At 41.9% G+C, this 22,627-nt stretch overlaps 2 protein-coding genes across 14 annotated transcripts in view; one reads left to right on the forward strand and one right to left on the reverse strand.

Moving 5' to 3' along the window:
• The window catches only part of caska (calcium/calmodulin-dependent serine protein kinase a), a 135,471-nt gene that overhangs the window by 58,420 nt on the left and 54,424 nt on the right, over positions 1–22,627 (forward strand). For all 13 annotated transcript variants that reach the window (XM_007571414.2, XM_007571413.2, XM_007571419.2 and 10 more), the window contains exons 3-5: positions 1,367–1,472; positions 4,991–5,068; positions 5,368–5,440. In XM_007571414.2, the coding sequence (XP_007571476.1) occupies positions 1,367–1,472; positions 4,991–5,068; positions 5,368–5,440 (257 nt within the window). The remainder of the gene's footprint in view (positions 1–1,366; positions 1,473–4,990; positions 5,069–5,367; positions 5,441–22,627) is intronic.
• Positions 10,866–22,060, reverse strand: gpr82 (G protein-coupled receptor 82). Its single transcript, XM_007571411.2, has 4 exons — positions 21,951–22,060; positions 14,440–15,242; positions 12,360–12,491; positions 10,866–12,277 (listed from the first exon to the last, which is right to left on the reverse strand). The coding sequence occupies exons 2-4, from the start codon at positions 15,235–15,237 to the stop codon at positions 12,038–12,040; spliced, it is 1,170 nt and encodes a 389-aa protein (XP_007571473.1). The 5' UTR covers positions 15,238–15,242; positions 21,951–22,060; the 3' UTR covers positions 10,866–12,037.

The following is a 22,627-nucleotide window of genomic DNA, read 5'->3' on the forward strand; positions in this document are numbered from 1 at the left end:
ATCTAAAATCCCCAGTATCAGCCTGATAGAAACACTCTGCTCCAGCATTTAGTCCGCTCCAGTATTTCTATCCAACAACGCTTGCGTCTTGCTAATAATAAACGGGTCAGCTGTTCTCATACATACATATTGTTATTGACTATTGTTCTGTTTTTGAGTAATATCACTTGATCAATCCTTTATAACATTCCACACTACAAAATAAAAGTGTTTGACTCGGACGTGGCGGTGGAGCAGGGGTAAAACGTGCCACCCAAATACGGAGGCCCCAGTGATTGTCCTGGGCGTCACAGGTTCGAGTCCCGGCCTGATGACCTTTGCCGCGTGCCTTCCTCCTCTCTCACAACCCACTTATCTGCCCGACTGCTGTCAAACAAAGGCCTGTAGAGCCAGTAAAACCATTAAAAAACGAGTATTTTTGACTCACACGCAGAGTGGAAACTTTTATTGCGGCACTTTTTAGAAGGTCGTTCCAGTCCTTTCAAAGGTCACAGTTTACTACAAGGAAGGAATCGCACTGATCCTTTTCTGCAGGAAGAAGGAAAAGTGGACACGCCCCTGTTGCAAGAGATCGGCAGAATCTATGTAGAAAATAGACTGAGAATAATCGTTATCCATTTACCCAGAAACAAGAGCTTAATATCTCTTAATTTCAAACAATCTTCACAGCAGTCAGGTGATAACAAGCAGCTGCTGGATTGTTTTGGAGGCTCCACATTAAAGAGGCTAATGAAGCGAGATATTGTGGCGCTAAACTCACACAGCATGATCAAAGCGTTTCTCATCATATTTAAGCAAATGCTTTTGAAGTGCGTGTCGCCTGATTCTTTAAAAGCTGCTTTTTGGGCCACCAGACGAAGTAAGCAGCTTGGATTTAACACGCAGGGAAAAGTTTTCGGGTACTTCCTGAAACTGCTCGTGTTGTTGTTGTTTTTTTTAGGGGATTGTGGGAGGCGGGGGAGCTTTCGGCTCCAGTGTATTCGTTAGTGAAGCAACAGGAAAGGGAGCTGAGAGGAGGCAAACCGAACCGTGACGACCGCGTCCAGAACTCAGTCCTCCGTGCGCACCGCCGCGCCCCTTGGAGCTGCTTCTAAACCCGAAATGTGACATTTAGTTGTTCAATAAACAATTATCTAAGAGTGGCTTTTGACATAAAATGTCTGTGACAAAGGTCTAAAAGATCCAAACATTAGAGATGAAGAAAATAAAACGACGAAGATAAAGTCGGAGTTTTCCGTTACTTGAGTCGCATTTTTTCGACTTTATATCTCATAATTTTACTTAACTACCCCTTTTTTCCCCCCAGTATGGCTCTTAATGCCATGAGTGCTTACCGTGTTTCTTGTCTTCTTCTGTGTTTCCTCAGATCTAAAGAGAGAGGCCAGCATCTGCCACATGCTGAAGCACCCCCACATCGTGGAGCTGCTGGAGACCTACAGCTCCGACGGCATGCTCTACATGGTGTTTGAATTGTAAGCCCTCGCTGCCAGGTCACATCTGAAGAACACGCACAGAGGTGGATCAGTAGTGGGGAAGAAAAAAAACAAAACAGAGGTGGATATCACAGCGCGTTTTAAGCAGAATGAGGAGGGATTGAGAGAGGCATCCAGGCAGTGGAAGAGGAACAATAAGAAGAAGCGTGTCCTACAGCAGTTTTATATAATCAGCACGGATACGAGAAAGCTCGTTAGCCGAGGACGGGCCGCGGTGAGAGGAACGAGGAGAGACAGAGCGGCCTCGCGGAGGAAGAAAAGATGAGATTAAGATTTCACACTCGCTGCTACCTCCAGCTTCTCTAAAAGCCGCGCCTTCCCCGGAGCTCCTCCCGGCCCGCTCTCTATCTTCATCTCTCTCGCTCTTCCAGAACTAATTCCTTTATCGTGTAATTCTGTTATCGCCTCAACGGGCAAAACGCTCGCGCCGCGCCGGTGTCACGCGCACAGAGAGGGGACTTTGAAGGAAATGCAAGTGAGCTCCATTTAAAGGGATTTTCATGCTTTCGGGACTTTTTTTATTATGTGTGTGTGCCCGTTTTTTCCACACACGCACACACACGCACACACACACACACACATGCCCTGTCTCTCCGTTCCAGATCCCAGGCCACACTAGGCAGGAGGGTGGAGGAAACAGGTGCAGCTAACAGGTTGAAGAGCTGCAGCAGAGCAGGGTGTCGCGGGGCCACTGAGCTCCACCGTTCCGCCACGAGTTCAAGTCCCTTTGCCGCATTTCTTTCTGGCCGCTTCCTCTGAGATTAATGTCTATTAATTGTTGGGAATGAATAATTCAGTAAGACTGTATATTATGTCAAATGCAGATGTAAAAATAAAATAAGAGGAGCATATTTTTGCCAAAAAACTTAGAAATTTTGAAATGAATCTCCGAAATTTTCTATAAGGCACTCGGAAATGTCTGAGCTCAAAAAAGTCGTGAAGTTGCGAGGAAAAAATCTCTGAAATTTTCTGAGTTTGAAAAGTCAAAAAGTTTCAACTTTAGAAACTCAGACAATTTCCTGACAGGGTCAACCATTTCCTGAGTTTGTAAAGTCAATATTTTTGACTTTACAAACTCAGAAGATTTCTATAAAAAAATTTTTATGTCAAATTAAGCTTAAGAATTTCTGATTTTTTTTTCCTCTTGCAAATTTTCGACTTTTTGAGCCCAGAAATTTCCAAGTTTCTTCCAGAAAATGTTTAAGATGAATCTAAAACTTTTTGAGTTTTTGACAGAAATTCCATCCATCCATCCATCCATCCATCCATCCATCCATCCATCCATCCATCCATCCATCCATCCATCCATCCANCCATCCATCCATCCATCCATCCATCCATCCATCCATCCATCCATCCATCCATCCATCCATCCATCCATCCATCCATCCATCCATCCATCCATCCATCTTCTGCGTATCTGGAGTCGTGTCACAGGGTATCAATCTAAGACTTCCCTCTCCCCAGCCACGTGTTCCAGCTCCTCCAGGCGAATCCCAAGGCGTTCCCAGGTGAAACATAGTCCCTCCAGCGTGTCCTGGGTCTCCCACCGGTGGGATGGGCCCAGAACACCTCACCAGGGAGGCGTCCAGGAGGCGTCCTAACCAGATGGCCTCAGAGCAGCGGCTCTACTCTGGCAGAAATGTACTTCCCCTCCCCCCCACCCCCCAGCTGCAATGGCCCTAATAAGTTGTCATATTAAAGGCCACTGGTGCCAAAAAAGTATATAAGAGCAGCTCTACAGAAGAATTAAAGCAGGGCTGGTTATGAGTGAAGCTAAAAGCAGAAACTAAACTACTGGAGGATTGCTTCAGTCAGCTGTGTGTGAGCTGTTTTCATACCCAGCAGCTTATTGATCTCGGAGGAAGTGAAGGACCTCAGGTTGCAACTTTTGTCCTGGTGGATTTCTCATTCAAGTCGCTCCAGAGGGGCTGGGTGCTAAAATCCCCATCTGCTACAAGAGTTTACTGATGAAATCTGAGATTAAATCAGATTAGACGGGCTCTTACGGAGTTTATCCAAAGATTAACTTATTTTCTCTCCCCGTTCATCTAGTCATTAATCATTGATTTAGATGGAGGAATCTGTTTCTCACCACTTTTCACAAAGGAAAATCTAGAGGAAGGACACTGGGAATGCAAACAATTCATTGACTTACAAGGAACTGTTGATTGATAGTTTATTAGTTCCAGTTAGTTAACTAATAACGTCTATTAATAACTAATAACGACCTGCCTTTACTGTTGTAGTTTGTCCACCATCCAGTAGAGGGCGCCACTGGTCACCCTCGAGCATCAGTAGTTAATACACATGTAAAAATGGCAGCGGTATCCCAAAGTGGGAAAGTGAAACGATCCAAACGGAGTCCAGTGTGGGATGAAAAACAAACTTTTTGTCGAGTGTTTCTATAAACACTCGACAGACTCCTGAAGTTTCACCGTGATGGCGCTCGTTCAGCCGAGCTGCATGGCAGAGCAGCGATAACTCGTCAACCGAAAACCTCCGGGGTTTAAGAAAATGGCTACTTATTAGTTAATCGTTAATCAATCAGTGAGATCAATCAACGTTAGATTGACTTGTTAATTGGTAACTTGCGACCCCAGAGGATACTTAAACTTTCTCTCTAGATATAAACTCACAGGCCACTTTATTAGGAACACTATCGGATTGACCCACTTTTCTTTTTTAATACAAGAGTGGATCAACTAGTTGTCAGAAACACTTTGGAGAGATCCTGGTCCGTATTCACGTGATTGTCTCACACAGTTTGTCATCTGCTCATCAATGACATGAGTCTCCATGACGATCCAAAGCTTCTAGATGACATGGTGTGTTGTGCTGTGGCTATAAAGCAATGGACAGGGTCATAAACATTACTAAGATAAGGCTGTGGGGTTTAAATGATGCTCAGATGCCGCCAACATGTTCCAAAAGGTCCTTTACACCCATGCATACACTCCACCACCAGGGGGAGCCATTGACACAAGGCAGCATAGAGCCATGTTTGGTCTACCAGAATTTCCCAGCTGATATTCCAGGAGATTTTCGGTGAATCTGTGTGAGTGGTAGCCTGGACTAAGTTTGCACACTTGGCTCTTGATTTAAAGTCATTTGAAATGCAAATAGAAGTAACCAGAGAGAGGACCAATTTGTCCTGTTTACCTCCACAAAGGTCTGAAAATCAACCACTGGGTGACCACCTCACTAGCTCACATCTGCACCTGCGCGGTTGACAAAAAGTCGCCCCACTGTTGCTAAAGTAGCAACTCTGTTGCACACTTTGTCTAACAATGGTTTGGATAAAATAAAAATAAAAAATCAGTACTGGCCAAAATGGGAACCGACAGGTCAGGCTTTGTAGAGATCGGTGATCGCCCTAAACGCAGCACATAACTTGAGCTCCATTAGCTTCAGATCTCACGTACATTTCCTTTGTGCAGATTTCTCCTGAGTTCAGACGTGAGTTTAAAAACATTCCCTGTGTTTGTGTGTGTCAGCATGGACGGGGCAGACCTGTGCTTTGAGATCGTGAAGAGGGCGGATGCTGGCTTCGTCTACAGCGAGGCAGTGGCCAGGTGAGCGACCAACTCTTCGGTTTTCCTTCAGAGCCTCGCCAAAGTATTCAATCCCGCTGAATCTTTATTTTTTTTCTTTACATTTTACTACATTAAACTACAAATTTCAACATGTGTCAGGGGGACTTGGGGAAATGATACGCAGGTTTCTAATTTTTGTTGTAAGTGTAAATCTGTTAAATGTGGTGTCCATTTGTAGTCTCTTTTAATCTGTTGTTTGGATACTTTCAAGCTGTTTATGTCATGAGGCTGAACAAACGCTGAGATGCAACACTAACTACATGACGTCTTGGTTTCAGCCATTACATGAGGCAGATCCTCGAGGCGCTGCGTTATTGCCACGACAACAACATCATCCACAGAGACGTTAAGGTACCTCTGACTTCATCTTCCTCATGCTTTGCTGTCAAGTTTAGATGTCCTTTGTTTCCTCTTTGTTCTTCCTCCACACAATCTGAACCGTCATAAATAATAAACCAGTAAATACTTAAACGTATCTTTGTTGAGAATTAAGAAAATAAACAATAAAATTAAAGCAAACAATTAGGGAGGAAGCTGTTTTCTATGTGTTTATATTGGTTATTTTCAACTTTTTCATACATAAGTAAAACAAAACAATACTAAAAAAAACAAACAAAACAAAAAGAAAAAGAAGCAACGATATTATTTCATTTTAAGAAATACTCATCTAATGCAAAGACAGCAATTTACTAAGATTTTGAAGTTGTGTAAAATTGACTTTTTTGAGCTTTACATCGTGTTATAAAGTTACTGCCTCATCAAAAACACACCTGGAGTGTTTCCTTGATTCTTTCATGAATGTGTGAGAAAAGCTTGGATCTCCCACGGCAACCGTTCAGCTGAGCAAAACACCTGGTTGGACTTAGCTCCGCCTTCAAGGACGAAGCTCCTCCTCAGAGCTTCAGCCTCACAGAGCTTCCCTCCCCCATCCAGCTCCTTCAGACTAGCCAGCAGCAATTAGCTTAACCTGGTGAGCTCCTGCTGAGCTCGTTGTAGGAGCTACTATTTAGTGAAACGTTGCTAAAGGAGCCATGTTGTGACGACTTCCTGAAGGCGGAGTTTCAGAAGAAGCAGGAGTTTTTAAAGAGACAGAGCCCCAACTTCAAGGTTTTAAATTACAAAGTAAAAGTTTTTATGTCATATTTGATATGTAGCATTTTTATCACAACTGAAGGTAACATACTTACCTGAATGTGCTATAAAATGACAGTCTGTGCCTGAAAAACACTAATACCGCCTCTTTTTATCGATACGTTCTGGCACACTTGGCCCTTTAAGAGCATTCATGATCCCGATTTGGCCCGTAGTGAAAGTGAGTTTGACACGCCCTGCGTTAGAGACTCAGACTTCCACTTTGTTGCAGGATGGTGAACACCTCTGTTATCGCTGTGGCTTTGTGAGCTTCCTGTGTTTCTCAGGCTTTTCAGCGCCCTTTAAGGGGACAGACTCACATTCAGCACGCTCACAAAACCAGACTTGTTAAATATGGATCGGGGTTCCAGAGTCGCATCTCTTCACGCATGAAAGTCAAAGGATTCATTTAAAGCTCCTGGCGTTCATAAGTCCCCCTCTCCTCTGCACTTATCTCCCCAACACGCTTCGCCGAACGCCTCCCCCCGGTGGCACCTGCATGTATCCATTTTCTGCCGATGTTTGCCCGCCATTAGATCAGATTAAATCTGTTTAGTGGCCCGAGTCGCGGCGGCCCGTTGTGAAGGTTGAACCATCTTTTTCCGGGACCCAACACGTTCGTGCTTCGACGCACATTCAGCTCTCCACAAGAGGAGAGCTGAATGTCGAATCTGGAAATCACAGATGCGAGGAATCTGAAAACGCAGCAGGACGTTTGATGGGAAACATAAATCCCCGCACCTCGCTTATCAGCAGCCGTACGTCTTTTATCTGCAAACACACCGAGGTGAGAGGCTCTCCTGTCGGATGGAGCACAAGTACAGGGGTCTGTGGATCCTATATGCACTGGATATCCTGGAATATAACTGTCTGTGTGGGGAGGGTGGGGCGGGGGGGGCGTTTGCACAACCGGTTGACTGCTTCTCTGTTTTTTCTGCCACTAGTGGCCTTTATTTGCTGCAGCTGTCGTTGCGCTGAGTGATTTCAGCCTGCCGTCTTGTTTTACAGACAAATGCTACAAATTAGCTTTTGCTATAAGCGTTGTGATGCACACATGGGACTGCTGTTCTGTTGAGTTTGTGTGTGTGTTGCTGTCAAATAAACCCAAATTAATGAATTAATCATCCACAAAGCATGATCTAACTCTGTGCTTTGTGCTCTGAGCGACATCGTGCTTTATTATTTATTTTACATTTTATTTATTATTTCCAATTACACTTTCTGAGCCATTTGAAAGAAGGCTTGCTACAGTTTAGTTTTTGCATGTTTGACCAAGTAGTCACTCTATTGTTTTTATTTTCAGGTTCTTTATTACTTATTTTCCATGGGCTGTTCTCCTAACTGCACTGACTGAATTAATCAAAGTTGTTTTTACATGTTTGACAAAGCTTGTGAAACCTTTTGTATTTAAGAATGTTGTTCTGACGCAGACTTATCAAATTAATTTGGAATTCAGGACATTTATGTCCATGTTTAAAAAAAAAAGAGAAATGTTTTAAGTCAATTCAGTGATGCTGTTCTGCATCAGATCGGTTTCAGCTGATACTAAAACTCAGATATTGGTATCGGTAGCCCGGAAGAAGTGAATCGGTGCGACCCGAGTTTATTCTCCCAAACAATTTTTCCTTAACTTTGGCTCAACATTGTTAATGCGGCGCCTTCTCATCTGAAACGGCTCATTGCTGTGGTGGATACAGATGTGAGGACACTGCTTACATGGGGACATAAATGATTGTTTTTTTTCCTGTCAGCTTTTGAAGGCAGCAGTTTTTGTCCCTCACAGGCCCAGAGAGGCTCAAATGCCACATTTTGCATATGAATAGCTACAAGTGTGACTGATGGAGGCGAGACGCATTTCCCCACAGAACACGTGAATGTCAGCTGTTTGACAAGAGAAAATGGCCTCAGTCCACCTGGACCTCAGAACCATGTACTGGCGCTGCTCACAGGATCATTACTGGTGTGTGTGTGTGCGTACGTGTGTGTGTGATGATGGGCGGTTTCGTGGCAGAGCTAACGACTTCTATAATGGCATCCAATGATCCTTGAGGTGTTGACCGTGATGCTCTGTGATTGAGGGTTCTCCTTCAGTCATGCATCAGGCAGGTCGGGTCAGACGTTTCTAGAAATAAACTTTTGTAGGGCGGGGATGTTTTTTTTCATTTTCCACTGGTTCAGTTACACATTCAGCAGCTTAAACTGATTAAAGCTGCTTATCAGATGTTAATTGGTTAGTTATTTTTTGTTCCATTTCTAAAAGCAATCTTTTTTTTATTCTTAATGATATTTTTCATCATCAGAGAACAAAATGTGATTCACCTACTGACTGAAAGTAGAGTTGGTTCTGAGGATATTTAGCAGCTAAGAGTGTGTCTGATTTAATTAGGACGTCTGTTGACTCATAGTGTGGGCGTTTGTTGTGAACTGAAATATTTATTGTTCAGTGGAAAACAGTTGAATCTGCATTCAAACACAAAATTTTAAACGTTAAACCAGAGGCTGTTGGTATTTTTTGGCTCTTTTACGCGACGCCTTCTAGTCGGGTCAGACGGGCCTTCTTCTAAGTGTGGCTTATGTAACGACCAACGTGGGATGGTGTTACCTCTAGATGCTCAGTTATATGTCCATATGCGGCTGAATTATTCGGTGGTTTTGACACATACACACACACACACACTAATATATAAGTTATCACACTTATATATTAGGAGTCAAAACTAAGAGAGTAAGGTAGAAATGTGTAAAAAGCCCAAAAGTATCTTCATCTGTTTATGCTAGAACATAATCTCACACCGAACAGTTTAGAAAGGTTTTGTGAGCTTCTGGGAATGTTTAATTGGTTTGTAATGCTCACTAATAGACTTGACCAGAACCAATATTTACACTGCTTCTGCAACAAAGGGTGCCATCTGGAGTTCACCAAAGCCCCTTTTCCTTTTTTCATTTTCTAGTCTTTGGGCAGGAACATGAGGCTCAGGATCTGTAGTCGATGCTCTGATGATTTCGTGTGTGTGCCCTTGGTTGGACAGTTTCTCTGAAATATCTCTGTAAATTTGCTCGCTGAATTGAAATTGAAAATGGTGTTTGAGATGTTGTTGTTTATAAACCTACGTGCTAATCAACAGACGCAGTGTGCAGTACTTTAAGCACAATACCCAACTTGGCTTGTATCAGGAACTGTATAGGATGGAATCTGACTGGGGAATGACCGGTTAAAGATACAACCTTTAAAATGCCATGAGAACCATGACAGAGCTATGAAATACCCAGTTTTAAATAAAAATCTGGTGAACTGTGCAAGTCAGTAGAAGAACGGGACATCACTGAGTCTTCATCAAGAAAGCAGCAAAGAGTATGACCAAGTCAACACACTGCTGGTCCACCAGTTGTGAAAATAAAACTTTCTCACTGGCGTCACAAGCGTCAGAACTAAAACTTACAGAAACCCTGCGGGGTGAACAGAGGAGGAGATCGGACCCAGAACTCTGGACCAATCAGCAAAGAGGAATGGTTCCAGATTATCCCTCTTTCTGCTCCAACCTTGTGAGACCTCAATGTGCAACGGAGTTGGACAATGAGATGCATAATAGAAGAAGATGCTATGCTGAGATAAAATGACATGACAGAGCTTCATAGATTCCTGTCGCCCACACACACACACACACGCACACGCACACACACACACACACACACACACACACACTTTCAGCACATCCACACTCAGAGTAATTCCTTATTTATAATTTAGTTCCGATTACTGAACAAACTTTATGACACACACATCACATATTTATAACCTGTTGAACACGGAGGGGGATCAACACGACTCACAGGTTAAACAAGGAAAAGGAGCAATAGTTGTTAAAGTGAGACACAAAAAGGAGGTCAAAGGTCTGAGGTCAGGACTGCATGATAGTCACCCTGAGCTCAGAGCAAATTATTATCTTTATTGTCATCCAACAGATGCAGAACGACGCATGTCAGATCTCAAATGGAAACCAGTCAGACAAAGTGTAAAAAAAAAAAAGAAGAAAAGAATAACAGAATAAAAAAGAGGAAGCTGTATAAATATAAATGCAAACTTCCCATCTGCTTAAATATTTGTGCAGGTTGTACAGATTATTTCATGTTCACATGGGGAAAAATCTGCGAGTGGAACAAAAACTTCATCAATATTAAGAAATTGTTGACTTAAAGCGAGCTCCAACATCTTGCTGAAACTTGTTGGTTGTCTAGGGAAAGGGGGATCCATGGTCTGATCCATGGTCTGTGTGGCATGGCTCAGTCTCAGTTATTGTCTATAAATATCTGTCTGCTAAGGCTTAGGTATTGAAATGATGCTTAATGAACGTATAAGCCCAGCATTCTTCAAACTGCAAGCTCTACACTCAGAAATGATCATAGACAGCTTACCTTCTATATATCCAAGTCTATTAACAAAAAAAAATACAACCTTACAGTTAAAATACTTTAATGAGGCTATTGTAACAAGATGAAAAAATAATGAAAACAAATAAACTGCCAAAACGTAAATACCAAGATCTCACCAAATCCTGTTACCTCTCACAAGATGGCTGACTAAACGGACAACTAGAAGCTACTTTAGGCATTGCTTCTTTTTTTTTTTATTATTATTTTTTTTTTCTTTTTTTTAGTTTTAGCTATCTTTTTCAAGTCTAAGCACCATTAATAGCGATAATTGTTTTTGAGCACCTGCGGTTTGCCGAGGCTGACCGTGGCATGAACAGACATTTAGCTGGCTGTAGAGCTATTTCAGATAAGCTAGCAAAAAGAAAAAGAAGAAAAAGATTTTAAAATATCAGTAATATAGACAAGCTCATGTTACTGGACCATCAGTGATGAAACCACTCAGTGGATCAAGTTTGAATAGCTTGAATCACTGATAGTCTTGGTTACTGCTTTCCATTAACTATTAGCTTAGTTTAGCTAGCATTTAGCGTTTCAGGAGACTGACTTTTAGCTTGCTCTACAGCTGTTTCATATAGACTAGCGAAAAGAAAGGAAAGGAAAAATACCAGTAAAAAATGCAGACAAGCTCATGTTCCTGGACTCTCAAGTACCTTAGCAAGCTGGAGCCATTAATCCAGTTTGCTAGCTCTAAGGCTAGCAAACTGTTTTAAACTTTTTTAAGCAAAAAGTTTTAAGCATGCACAATGCAAAAACACAATGAGGCAATACGTTGCTTTGTCCTAACTAATTTACCTCTGTCCAGACACAGACTTTACTTGAACAGTTTTTAAGAACCAAGGATATTTATGGTGAACATGAAGGGCAAAGGAAGGGAGCCAGTGGATGGGAGCACTGTTTGCGGCACCACGGTTAACCTCTTCTTTGCTCTCCAGCTAAGGGAAAACAACGGCGGCTGAAGCTCAGTTGTCAGGAATCAGTAAATCAAAGATTCCTAGCCAGGGTTTTATTTCTTTGATGGGATAAAACAGAGGACAACTTCTTTCATCGACTGGCCTGTTAACATGATGTCACATATTCACTCAGTGAAACTCCTCCTCTTCCTGCTAAATGGGAAGTAGGTTAATGCAATGCATTGTGGGAGTAATAGTTCTTATATCAGTGTCTTTGATCCTCTTCATGGCTGGAGGCCCAACACACATCCATTCTGTCCCACGTTGGACGTGTTGCATCTCTGCAGTGTTGTTGTGACACATGGGGCACTTTGGGGGAAAAAAAAAAATGTCTAAAACACGTTCAGCTTGACACGTCGGTTCTTCCTCATGTTTTCCGGTTTTTATAATGCATAAGAAATAATCCATGCACATCTTATTTATCGCACTTTATCTGTTAACTTTTTTCGCAAGCTAACACCTCACTCGATAGGATCACATTTCCGTCCCCGACTTTTTCTGTTTTCTGATTTGCACTCCCCGTAGTCGTCCATACCATTTGGCCTTTGTTAAAGCCCTGCTTGTTGTTCCTTAAGAGACTGTGGGCCTGCTGGCGAAAGGTCCTGTCCAACAGGAAGTACATCACGGGGTCAGTGGAGGATCTCAGAACGGCGAGCAGAAACAGGCAGTTCTTTAGCTGGAGAGAGAGAGAGCAGAGAGGAGGTGATGCTATCTGCTCCGAAGCCAGGAAGTGAGACATGGAGGTGGAAGTCAGTTACCTCGATGAAGACGCTCAGGGGGTGACAGGTGGTGGCAGAACAGGAGTGCAGAGAGGCAGGCTGATAATGAGCCAGAATGATGAAGATGGGTTTAAAGATGTGGTATGGCAACAGACACAAAGAAAGGACAACCTGCACAGAGTTTTAAAAAAATTGTAAAACATCACCGAACCACCTTTCTGTTTCATGAAGAGATGAAGTACAATGTGTAATAAGGTCTCAGCACAACAAACTGTGGAAAAAGTGAAGCACTCTGAATACTTTCCGGATGGACTGTATGTCTTCCCTTACCACTTTGCATTTCCTTGTATGGTGCAAGATACTGTAAAAGAGAAACTGTGGTTTAAAGTGTTGCTGTCGTCATTGCTCGTTCTCTGAATGTAGAAGACGGTGTTAGAAACACCGTTTAGCTTTATGCTCAGTGAGATGTGGAGCCACGCTGCTGCTGATGTATCCACACATCTCACGCTCTCCACTGAGCCACTCTGAGGCTGGATGACATCCGGAGAACATGAACATGCCTCGCTTTTCAGTTTTTAATTACTTCCTTTCCAAGCTGCCAGGATTTCAGATCCTAAACGCGTTTAGAGCAGATCCTTCCTGACAAAGAGTTCGTGTTTGATCCAGAACAAAGATGCCGTTAGTCCATCACTTGAAGAGCCAGCTCAAATCGATGGCACCTTTTTTGTGACTTCCTTTCAAGTCAAATTTTTTCTGTGAAACAGGAAGGGAAGGTTCCTTCCTGTAACATAAACGAGTTTCCTAACAAGCCAAGACTTCTCTACAGTGCAGTAGAATAGATTTTTAGACTTTTTAAAGCCTTTTTTAATTTTATTCTTTTGACTATGATTCATCATTATCCAAAAGAGGAATAGTGGAGTTGGTTTCTGTAACAGATGAACTGGAATGGGTGGGAGCAGGAGGAAATGCCTACACAGATCAAAACGATGCAACACTTGCTGATGGTTTTCTGCTAACGTCTCTTTGCTAATCATAGGAGCCAAAGAACAACTACATGTGTTAAGCTGTGTGGCGTTAACTATTACTCATTGATTCAGACAATCAATGAGTCTAAAGTTGAAAGGAAATTAGTTTATTTGCGTAATGGGTCGCAGGATTATTCCTGTTTCACTTTGGCTGCATGATGCCAACAGCTGCTGGAGCCACGTAGCTGTTGGCTGAACATTGACGTAGAAAATATTGGGACTGCAGCAGAAACCAATGCGCCCAAATACCTGCAGTTTCTGTTTACGTTTAAGCTAGCGATAGCATTTTAGCTCAGCTACCTGCTGCCAGAAGTTAAAAAAACAGTTTAAGTATTTATCCCATGTAGCAACAGCTTAGGCAGATAAATACTGCAAGTTCAGTTATTTAATCTGTATTTTTCCTTTTTGGAGCTGGGATGGACTGTATCTTAATATAATATGTCACTATGCAACACGTTTACTGTGTGCGGAATAGCAAAGAGATAAACATAAAAAGATTGAGGGATTGGAAACATTTGATCCCAGTGTTCATTGAGTGGAATATTAGTTCTGAAATCTGCCGTTTACAGAAGAGTTGTCCCAATCGGGAAAAGCAACCTCAATTCCTCCGAGGCTGGACTTCCCACTCAGAAAGGGAAAAACTCCAACTACCCTCAGTTAGGATTTTAAGGCCGCTCCTCGCGTCTACAGTTGAAAGCTGTGGAGAAAACTGAAGTCAGTGTCACATGTTACACGAAGTTACACTGAACAAATGAAAAGTGGTGCACTTGTTGAAGTTCCGACTTCTCCGACTATGTTAATGGGAACACTGTTATCTAAAGTCAAACCCAGCTGCTGGTTCTGTCTTCTGAGGCAAAGGGAAAGCCTCAACAGTGTTGTTTCATCTCTTGCATTCAAAAAGTCTTCTGCAAGACCTTCAGAAACTCCGAGAGATCATTGGTCGAAACAACCTTAAATGATTACTAGAAAGTGCAGGTCTTTTGAATAAAAATCTGATGAAAACTATGTTGCTTCTTGCTCCTGTAATTGACTCGACACCTGGACGTTTGACTGGTCAAAACCAGAACACAATGACGATGAAACGCAGTTCTCACCTGGATGACCACGATGTTTCTGGAAACCCTCGCCAGCAGGCTCTGTGAGCTGGTGATGACTGCGTTGCGGCGCGAGCGTCTGATGTGCTTCAGGACGGTCATGTACGAGACCAGCACCAGCAGGTAGAGGACGAAGAACAGGATTACAGGGGAAACGCTGGTGGTTGAAGACACGCTGCCTCCCATTTCCACCACCGGGCTGTAGCACACCTCCTCACTTCTTGTTGCCTCGTTTATAGAGTAGTAAACAGTCACCGGAACGATGCCCCCCACCGCCACCACCCATAGCGTGGCGCACACCCCGTTTGCGAAGGAGACCCGCGTGAGGCTCGAGAAGAAGCTGTGGGGCAGCAGTGAGATGCAGGCGCTGGGCCGGGAGGCGTGGGTGTTCCGGATGAGCACGGCGAACCGGCTGAGCGCCACCCAGGTGAGGATCAGGAGGCTGATGTAGATGTTGATGTGGAGCACAGGGGTGATGCCGTGCAGGACTATCTGACACGGGGTGTCCCTTATGGACCAGTGCGTGCCTATGGCGAAGTACACCGCCAGGAAGGGCACCATGACGGCCATCAGCAGGTTAGAGATGCTCAGGTGGGTGAGGTAAACGTGTGTGGGGGAGATGGAAGAGATGCAGCGCAGGAACACCCACAAAGACAGCAGGTTCCCCGGCAGAGCGGTGAGGAAGAGGAGCGCGTAGATGGAGGGGAGGAAGTAGAGCGTTGCCGCTGAGGGACAGAGGGAGCAGGAGGCATTACGGAGTGAAAGTTGAGACGATGGGTCCTCCGATGGGTTCTCCATTTAATCTGAAAGAGATCAAATGAAGATCAACTTTAAGCAAAAGACTTCATAGTTCTTTTAAGTTTTTAAACCACACACTTTAATATGTTTAAATTTGATATGAATGCAAGAAGCAGCTATTCTGCTGTGTGAAGTGAAAGGAAAAGGATGATAGATGATTTTCAGAAGATTAGAATCAAAAAGTGTAACGTGCATTTGTATTCAACCCCATTGTTGAGAATGTTGAGTCGACGCAACCAGTTGCAATGACGAGTAGCGTGACTGCTGCTGATTTGGTAGGTGTGCAGTGGCTGCCCTGACGGAGAAGGAACCGGGATAGGAACCCACCTGGCTCATCAAACTTGCTATCATCCATTAGGACTGTGGGAAATGAAGGAATCTTTCCCGAGAAATGTAGAGAATCGAATCGGTACGCCTGACTATAAAGCTCCAACCGTTTGCAGACTGTACGTACCGAGTCTGTGCAGCTCACAGGGTTTGCACAGTATTCCCGAGTATGTGGGAGCCTTAACAAATACAAAGTGTGTTAGTGAGCTGTTCTGTTTCACTAAGCACTCAGAGGTTTATAACAGAGCCTTGGGGAACAAATATCCAACATTACCTGGTCATGGAGTCGGAAAGGATCAACGTAACTTTGGCTCTTTTCTCACAAACCATCACTCTGACATTTTTAAAGTTTTAAAGTTTTAAAGTGTTTTAAAGTTAAAAACAGGATGTGGTCTTCTTGTGTCTAAGTTAGAGAAGTACCTGTGGTTGTGGTGAGGTCATTTCTGTATCATGCTGTGCTGATATAGCAGAAGGCAAGAGACTAAGACTGCTTTAAGAGACTGTCTGTCTGACCCACACACCCACACGATGTATGTGTGTTTTTGTTTGCGCTGCGGGAAATTTCTTTTGTTTTTCTTTATATTTCCTTTCAGATGTTTTATTCTCCTGACTCGATTGAGTCGTAATACCTGTCTGATTTCAGATAAATTAATTGCAAGAAGTTGATCCCAAGAGCCAAAGACACAGACTGGTTCTTCTGTCCATGGCAAACCAGTGGACCTGGCGGTTGAGTTTTGTTGCTTAGCTACAGAGTCCCTCCATGTCTTCGCACCACCTGGGTGGAGGATTGTGTAGGTTAGCATGACTCCTTTCCTTCCCGTTTCAGAGAAAACCCTTTACTTTAAGGGAAGTTAGAAAGAATTTGCCACCAGTTTCAGCTGAACCTTTTTCTGCCTCAAACATGAACTCTGTCATGAAGGATCTGCTCTAACCCAACGCAGGACGGCAGAAATCATGGCAGGTTAGAATGAACGTAATTAAAACCACCAATCTTCTTTCTCTGTTGATGTTGCACATGCCGTGCGTAAAAAAAATGTTGTGTTTTAGCAATGTCACCCTTTTGTAACTTCTTGCCCAACGTTGATTCAGAGGGGGCAGAGCATTTCCGTAACTGTTGGCTGGTAAAACCAGGCGTGCACGTGACGCCTCGCTAGGATCTCGGAGGGGAAAGCAGCAGCTAAGTGGTGCCAGCTAAAAGGATTGAATAATTTAATCATATTTTGTACTGCTGGAGGTGTTAACAACACAAGAAATAGACATGAGTTAACACCACAACAATCTTGTGCTTTTTTTGTAACCCGTCAAGGGACAGCAGATTATCTTCTGCTAAAAATTGGTACGACCCATCAAATGGTGACATTTGTTTGAGCTGTGTATTGTCCCCTTTCTAAATAACGTTTATTACTATTATCAGCTGTAAGTGACCTTAGAGGAACAGCTGTTGGTTCCTGTCAACCTGAGGTGAGTCGAGAGGCCATTTTAACCATTTAAACGCCGACATTATTATGCATGAGGTTAAAAACAAAAAAAATCACAGGAAAGTCGAGCAGCACGATCTTAAGAGAAATGTATAAAAAACAAAACTGCAGACCTCAGTGAAAATGTAAATTTTTACAGTTCATACCAGGACAGTAAAAAAAAAAGAGAGAGAGAAAAAAAAAGCAGAACAACTACAACTTGTTAAAACAAATTTTTTTAATTATGGCAGCACACTGTATTTTTGCCAGCTTGAATGTCGTTTGGACAGTTTAGACCAAAGTAGAGATGGTTGACATTATGTTTAAGTCAAACAGTGGATTCCAGCTGTTAAGCATGGTGGTGGAGGGGTGATGGTTTGGGTTTGCTTTGCATCTGTGAGATGGTTAAACATGCCCCGCTTTTCCTGCAGTTTTGCTCAGATGCTGCGGCGCGTTACGTTTCTGCCACTAACTTTAGCGTGCAGTGAGACTGATGTAAGCATATATGTGTATGTGAATAAGCAATAATTAGTGGTGTGTGAAATTAAATCTCACACACACTCCTCCCTCGCTCTCTTGAGGTGAAATGTTAATCTCAACGAAAGCTAAATAAACATCTGAACCTTATAGAAATCTTTTTTCATTCAGTCAGAATATTTCCTACAGATTCCTCGTTCAGTCAGAATCAGCCGTTTTCACCAACTTCTTCCACGAAATCAGGGAATTGAATTTTGGTTCTGCTTTGCTCTTAACCAAGATATTTCAAAAAGAAATATATGAATAAATCAATATGAAATAGTTTTCTATGCTATAGGAAAAACCTTGTCCTTTTCCATCCAACATTCATGTTTTTATTGGTAAACAGTTTAAAATAAATTGATCACATTTTACATCACACACTACTTATTTCATGATTTTTTTATTCATAAATAGTCATATTATGAATAATATTAATATAATAATAAACAATCACTTTATTAGTTGTTTAATAAATACAGGATATCATAAAAGTATTCACACCCCTTGAGCCGTTTGACTTTACAACCATAAACTTAAATGTATTTCATGCCGTATTTTGTGTAACCGTTATTTAACCAGATTATGTCTCATTCAGATTGAAAGTATCTTCTTCAGGAGAGACCTGGCCAAGTCTGGCAGCAACACACCGTCATTTACAAATCAGAGCTACAGATATCAAAACCCAATAAAATAAAACAAAGGAAGAAAAGTAACAAAAAGCAAACACAGCAGATGACGGATCAACTTCTAGTAACATGTAACTGAAGGGAAAGAAAAGGACGTATGATTTTAAAGCTACTAAATGTACTGATCAGTGTTCTGTGTTTTATGAATCAGAGGCAGATCTGAACAGGAGGGATTTTAATCTCAGTTTAAAGGAACTCAGTGTTTCAGCAACTTTGCAGTTTACTGGAAGTTTGTTCCAGATCCGTTTTGCATAGAAACTGAATCAAATACACAACAAACTGGATGCAGATGTCAACAACTGAAACATTACAGGTCGTCTTTACACATCAAAATGTTGCTCAGTGTTTCATTGATCACGGCTCAAAATCAACAGGTGGATCTTTTAGTCTAGATTTAAAGGAGCTCAGTGTTTCGGCTGTTTTTCCACTTTTCTGGAAGTTTGTTCCAGATTAGTGACGCGTAGAAGCTGACTGCTGCTTCTTATCGTTTGGTTCTGGTTCTGGGGATGCAGAGCAGAACCAGAAGACCTGAGCGGTCTGGATGGTTGATACAACAGCAGGAGATCTTTAATGTACTCTGGTGCTAAAAACAAACAAAAAAAAAAGGAATCAAGGTGTCGTGATGTCCCTGTCAAAGTCCTGGGCGCATTTTAAATACTGTGGTCAGACCATAGAAAAGTTATTCATAAAGAAGCCAGGCTGGAAAGAGCAACAAGCAAAGTATCCTAGGCAACAATAAAAGGCTGCTGAAGTCAAAAATAATATTCCAGTAGTTTCTGGTTCTGCAGCCCTTGAACACTGAGGTGTTCTTTGTTTTCTCTGCGACCGTGAGTCACAAGAGAGTTTCTGCATTGATATATCTTGCCGCCATCAAAGCGTGGTTTCTACATACCTGTGGTCTCAGTTCAGCCAGGCATTCAGCGGTACAGACGTAGAGAGAGCTGCTCAGGAGCCGGCCGCTCGACAGTGAGCTCTCTGGGCTTCTTCCTCTTTATTTACAACTGAGCACTTATTGTAAATGTTGCAGAAGTGGGCTGGTTAGTCTGTAAGCCTCAACCTTCATTTCACTTCATCTAAATTTATTTCAACTTCAAACAGTAAGCAGATCCAGACAGAGCACACAGAAAACGGCCACTGAGTTATTTCAGGTTTTGCTGTGCATTGTTTTTTTGGTTTTTTTGTCAACTAGCTTTCTTCCCTTTTGTTGCAGAATCAGAGTTTTCCCCACCCAGAAGACTGTTTTGTTGACTATCTGCAGAGCACAACAGTAACGTTATTTCTTCACGTGAAATGTAACTTCATATGTTTGTTTTATGGAAAATGGAGAGGGTTTTAAAGCCCTCTCCATTAGTGCTTGCTTTACACCAAGTACAAAAGAAAATGGAGATATCATTACTTTAACCCCGCAAACATGCAGCGGAGAACTTTTATGTTTCACTGTGGAACTTTTAAAAGCAACACTAAAAAATGGGAGTAAGATAAATCTGGGAACATTACGGTTTCCCATTCAGCTGCAGGAACGATGGGTTTAAAGGTAGATGGAGATGTCTTAAATTCAATAAAATATATGTTTTTGCCTGTTAATCAGGGATCTTAAATTTTGTTGTGGCCGGACCGTTTCATCTTGTTTATTCTATATAGCAGGACTTTTCTGTCAGGGAAAAGTCTGACATCTTCCTTATTTGCTTCTGTGACTTGAGGCGGTTGAGGCCACCACTAACTAGCTGCTAACATACTAGCTAGCTTTTTTACATCTATCATGGAGACGCTTAAGTCTACTGCAAGCTAGCTACTAGCATAGCGTTGCTAGCTAGCTGTGTGGTGTCTACCATCGGCTAAGGGTTGGCTGGATGACGTTTATCTTTGCCTATGACTCACTTTATTCCAAGTTCATTCTGAGCAGATGATAAGACTGTAGACAGCCATATATAGTGTGAGAAACACAAAGCTGCTGCCAAGAGCCACAAGAAGACCCCAGAAATGTGACAGTTTTGCTCCTGTGGCGTTGCTAATGCTAGCATTGATCTAGGAGCAGCGTTTGATGCAAACTGTGGAGTCTGAGGTTTAGTGGACTTTAAACATAGTAGTCACATGCCGGTTTTACTTACTTAGGAGTTTTATTTCAACAAAGTTGTTACTATGAAGGGAAATACAGCTGAAAATGAGAAAGGAAACACGGAGCATCAGACCAAAATAGAACGGAGAGCCACAGATGCAGCTGTGATGACAAATGGGGAAAAAGATATTTTAAAAAAACCCACGGTAATTGATGTCTTCGTTTAGTAAGAATGTGATATAGTTATAAAGTTAACCTTGCAAGGATTACCATTTCTTCCTCCATTCTTTAAAAATAAATACATGTATGAAATATGCTGTTTTCTTTTGTACATATGCCCGATGTAGGTCGTAAACCAGCAGAAACCCTGCTGTATGTCCTTCAGCTGCAGTAAAGTAACATGTAAATCTAACATCACATTGGCACAAAGTAAAATCTGTATGTTTCATTAACTGCAGCCTGCCTTTATCCTGGACAACCGCCCACGTCCGTCTACATGCAGATCACATTGTCATCTCTGTTAGGTTCTGCTTTTTTGGACCTCTAGAGAACATCATCTACTTTTCTTGTTCTAATTAATCAGCAACTTGGTAGCTGAGTAGCAGCAGAAAGAGGAAATCTGACATTTATTTACTGAGCACAGGGCTAAAAACCCAGGAAATCTCTTCGTTAGAAAACAGGATCTCCCAGCATCCCCTCAGAGATGTTGCTGATCAGAGAACTTGTGTTGTTAATCAGATGCTCTGGTTTCCTTCCTCTGTTGATGCTGTTTCGGCTCTGAGCTGCTGGAACATCACCAGATGTCAGTCATAGTAACTTTTCCCTTTTTAGTTTTTTTAGAATACATTTAAAATTTCCATACTAGTATTTTTGTAATTAAATAATAATCATTTTTGCACATTTTTATAGCTGCAGTGTGTAACTGTTACAAAAACAAAGTTTTTTTTTACGTATTTGTTTAAAGTGTTTCCATGTTATGTCTATTTAATAATCTGTGAAGAAATTGAGCTCTTCTGCCGTCTCACTGTGGTCCTCCTGCCATCTGTGGAAACACACGGCTCCGTCAGAAACAACCAGAGCCGAGCATTGTCAATCATTCTTGTGTACACGCTTCTCACAGCCTCCCACTTTGCTCTCTGCTACGCTACAGCTCTTTGCTGATAGGCTGCCCATTAATCGTGGTGGGAACCATAATTTGCTTCTTTAGCACATTTAGCAGCACATCCGCGATAAGGATTGACAACACTAAGCCCCTCCTCCTGACTCTGATTGGCTGTTTTTGTCAGTGTATTTCTGCAGATGGCAATAAAAGCTCAGGGAGGAGCTCTTTTTTCACAGATTATCTGTCTCATATATACTGTCACAACATCACATTTTTAACAAATATGTAAAACAACAACATGTTTTGTAAATGTTACGTACTGCAGCTCAAACTTTCTGTTTTTATCATTTATATTTAGTTGATTTTCTCTCATCTCTTCCTTTTGTTAACACCCTGGTTTCCATTTCTGTTGTCTCCCCCTAGTGAATTATTTATATGATAAATAATATAAATAAATAATAATAAAAACTGTCTTGCAGTTTTTATTATTATCCAGAATAATCAATGTGAGTTTTTATTTCTTTTGAAAGACAAATGCTTTACTACACACGGATTCTGTCGCGTGCCTTTAACCTTCTGATCACTTATTTCACAACACTGCGGTTAAATGTAGGTGTATATTTAAAGGGACCACTCCAGCATGTGACTTCCTGTGACATCATAAAAATCTAAGATAAAATAAAGAAGATAACTGTTAACCTCCACACGTTTGATTTATTCTTAGGTTCAATCTCCAGATGCCTCAAGGACCCAAAATGTTTAACCCAAATCAGAGTTTAAAGGATATTTTTATGAATATGTAGGAAATGTATGTAAACTTTTCGATTTAAAAAAGGTATTAGAAAACATCTAACAAAGAAAAAGTCTCATTAACAAGCACATAAGCATAAGTTTGTTCATGCTAATTGAACTAAAACAGAAAACGCTGTGAGGTTTTTATCAGGTGTATGTAAATATATGGTTCACATGCATGTCCTGCTTCTCCACTGTTCCATTTTGAACTAACAGAGTTACATTTACTGAACATAAAAATGTGTTTAGTGCATCATGGGCGAGTGAAAGCTGAGGAATTTCTGTAACATCCTACCATCTTCCTGAAGGGGGCGATGGTGTTCCAGCTTAGCGCTGAAGCCTTCTTCAGTGGTCAGTCAGGAGTCAGTGGTGAAGAGTATTTGGTTTTAAAAAGTATTTCATCTAAAAATCCTAGATGTTTATTCAGTCTTTATGAAACTTGATCCTCTTT

Source organism: Poecilia formosa, unplaced genomic scaffold (genome assembly GCF_000485575.1).
Source record: "Poecilia formosa unplaced genomic scaffold, Poecilia_formosa-5.1.2 Scaffold280, whole genome shotgun sequence".
Classification (NCBI taxonomy): domain Eukaryota; kingdom Metazoa; phylum Chordata; class Actinopteri; order Cyprinodontiformes; family Poeciliidae; genus Poecilia; species Poecilia formosa.

Coding starts and splice junctions, on each gene's coding strand:
- gpr82 (XM_007571411.2), bottom strand. CDS start 15,237: ATGGAGAACCCATCGGAGGACCCATCGTCTCAACTTTCACTCCGTAAT. Junction 12,492..14,439: donor GAAACATCGTGGTCATCCAG/GTGAGAACTGCG, acceptor AACTCTGTGCAG/GTTGTCCTTTCTTTGTGTCT. Junction 12,278..12,359: donor CCCTGAGCGTCTTCATCGAG/GTAACTGACTTC, acceptor CTCTCTCTCCAG/CTAAAGAACTGCCTGTTTCT.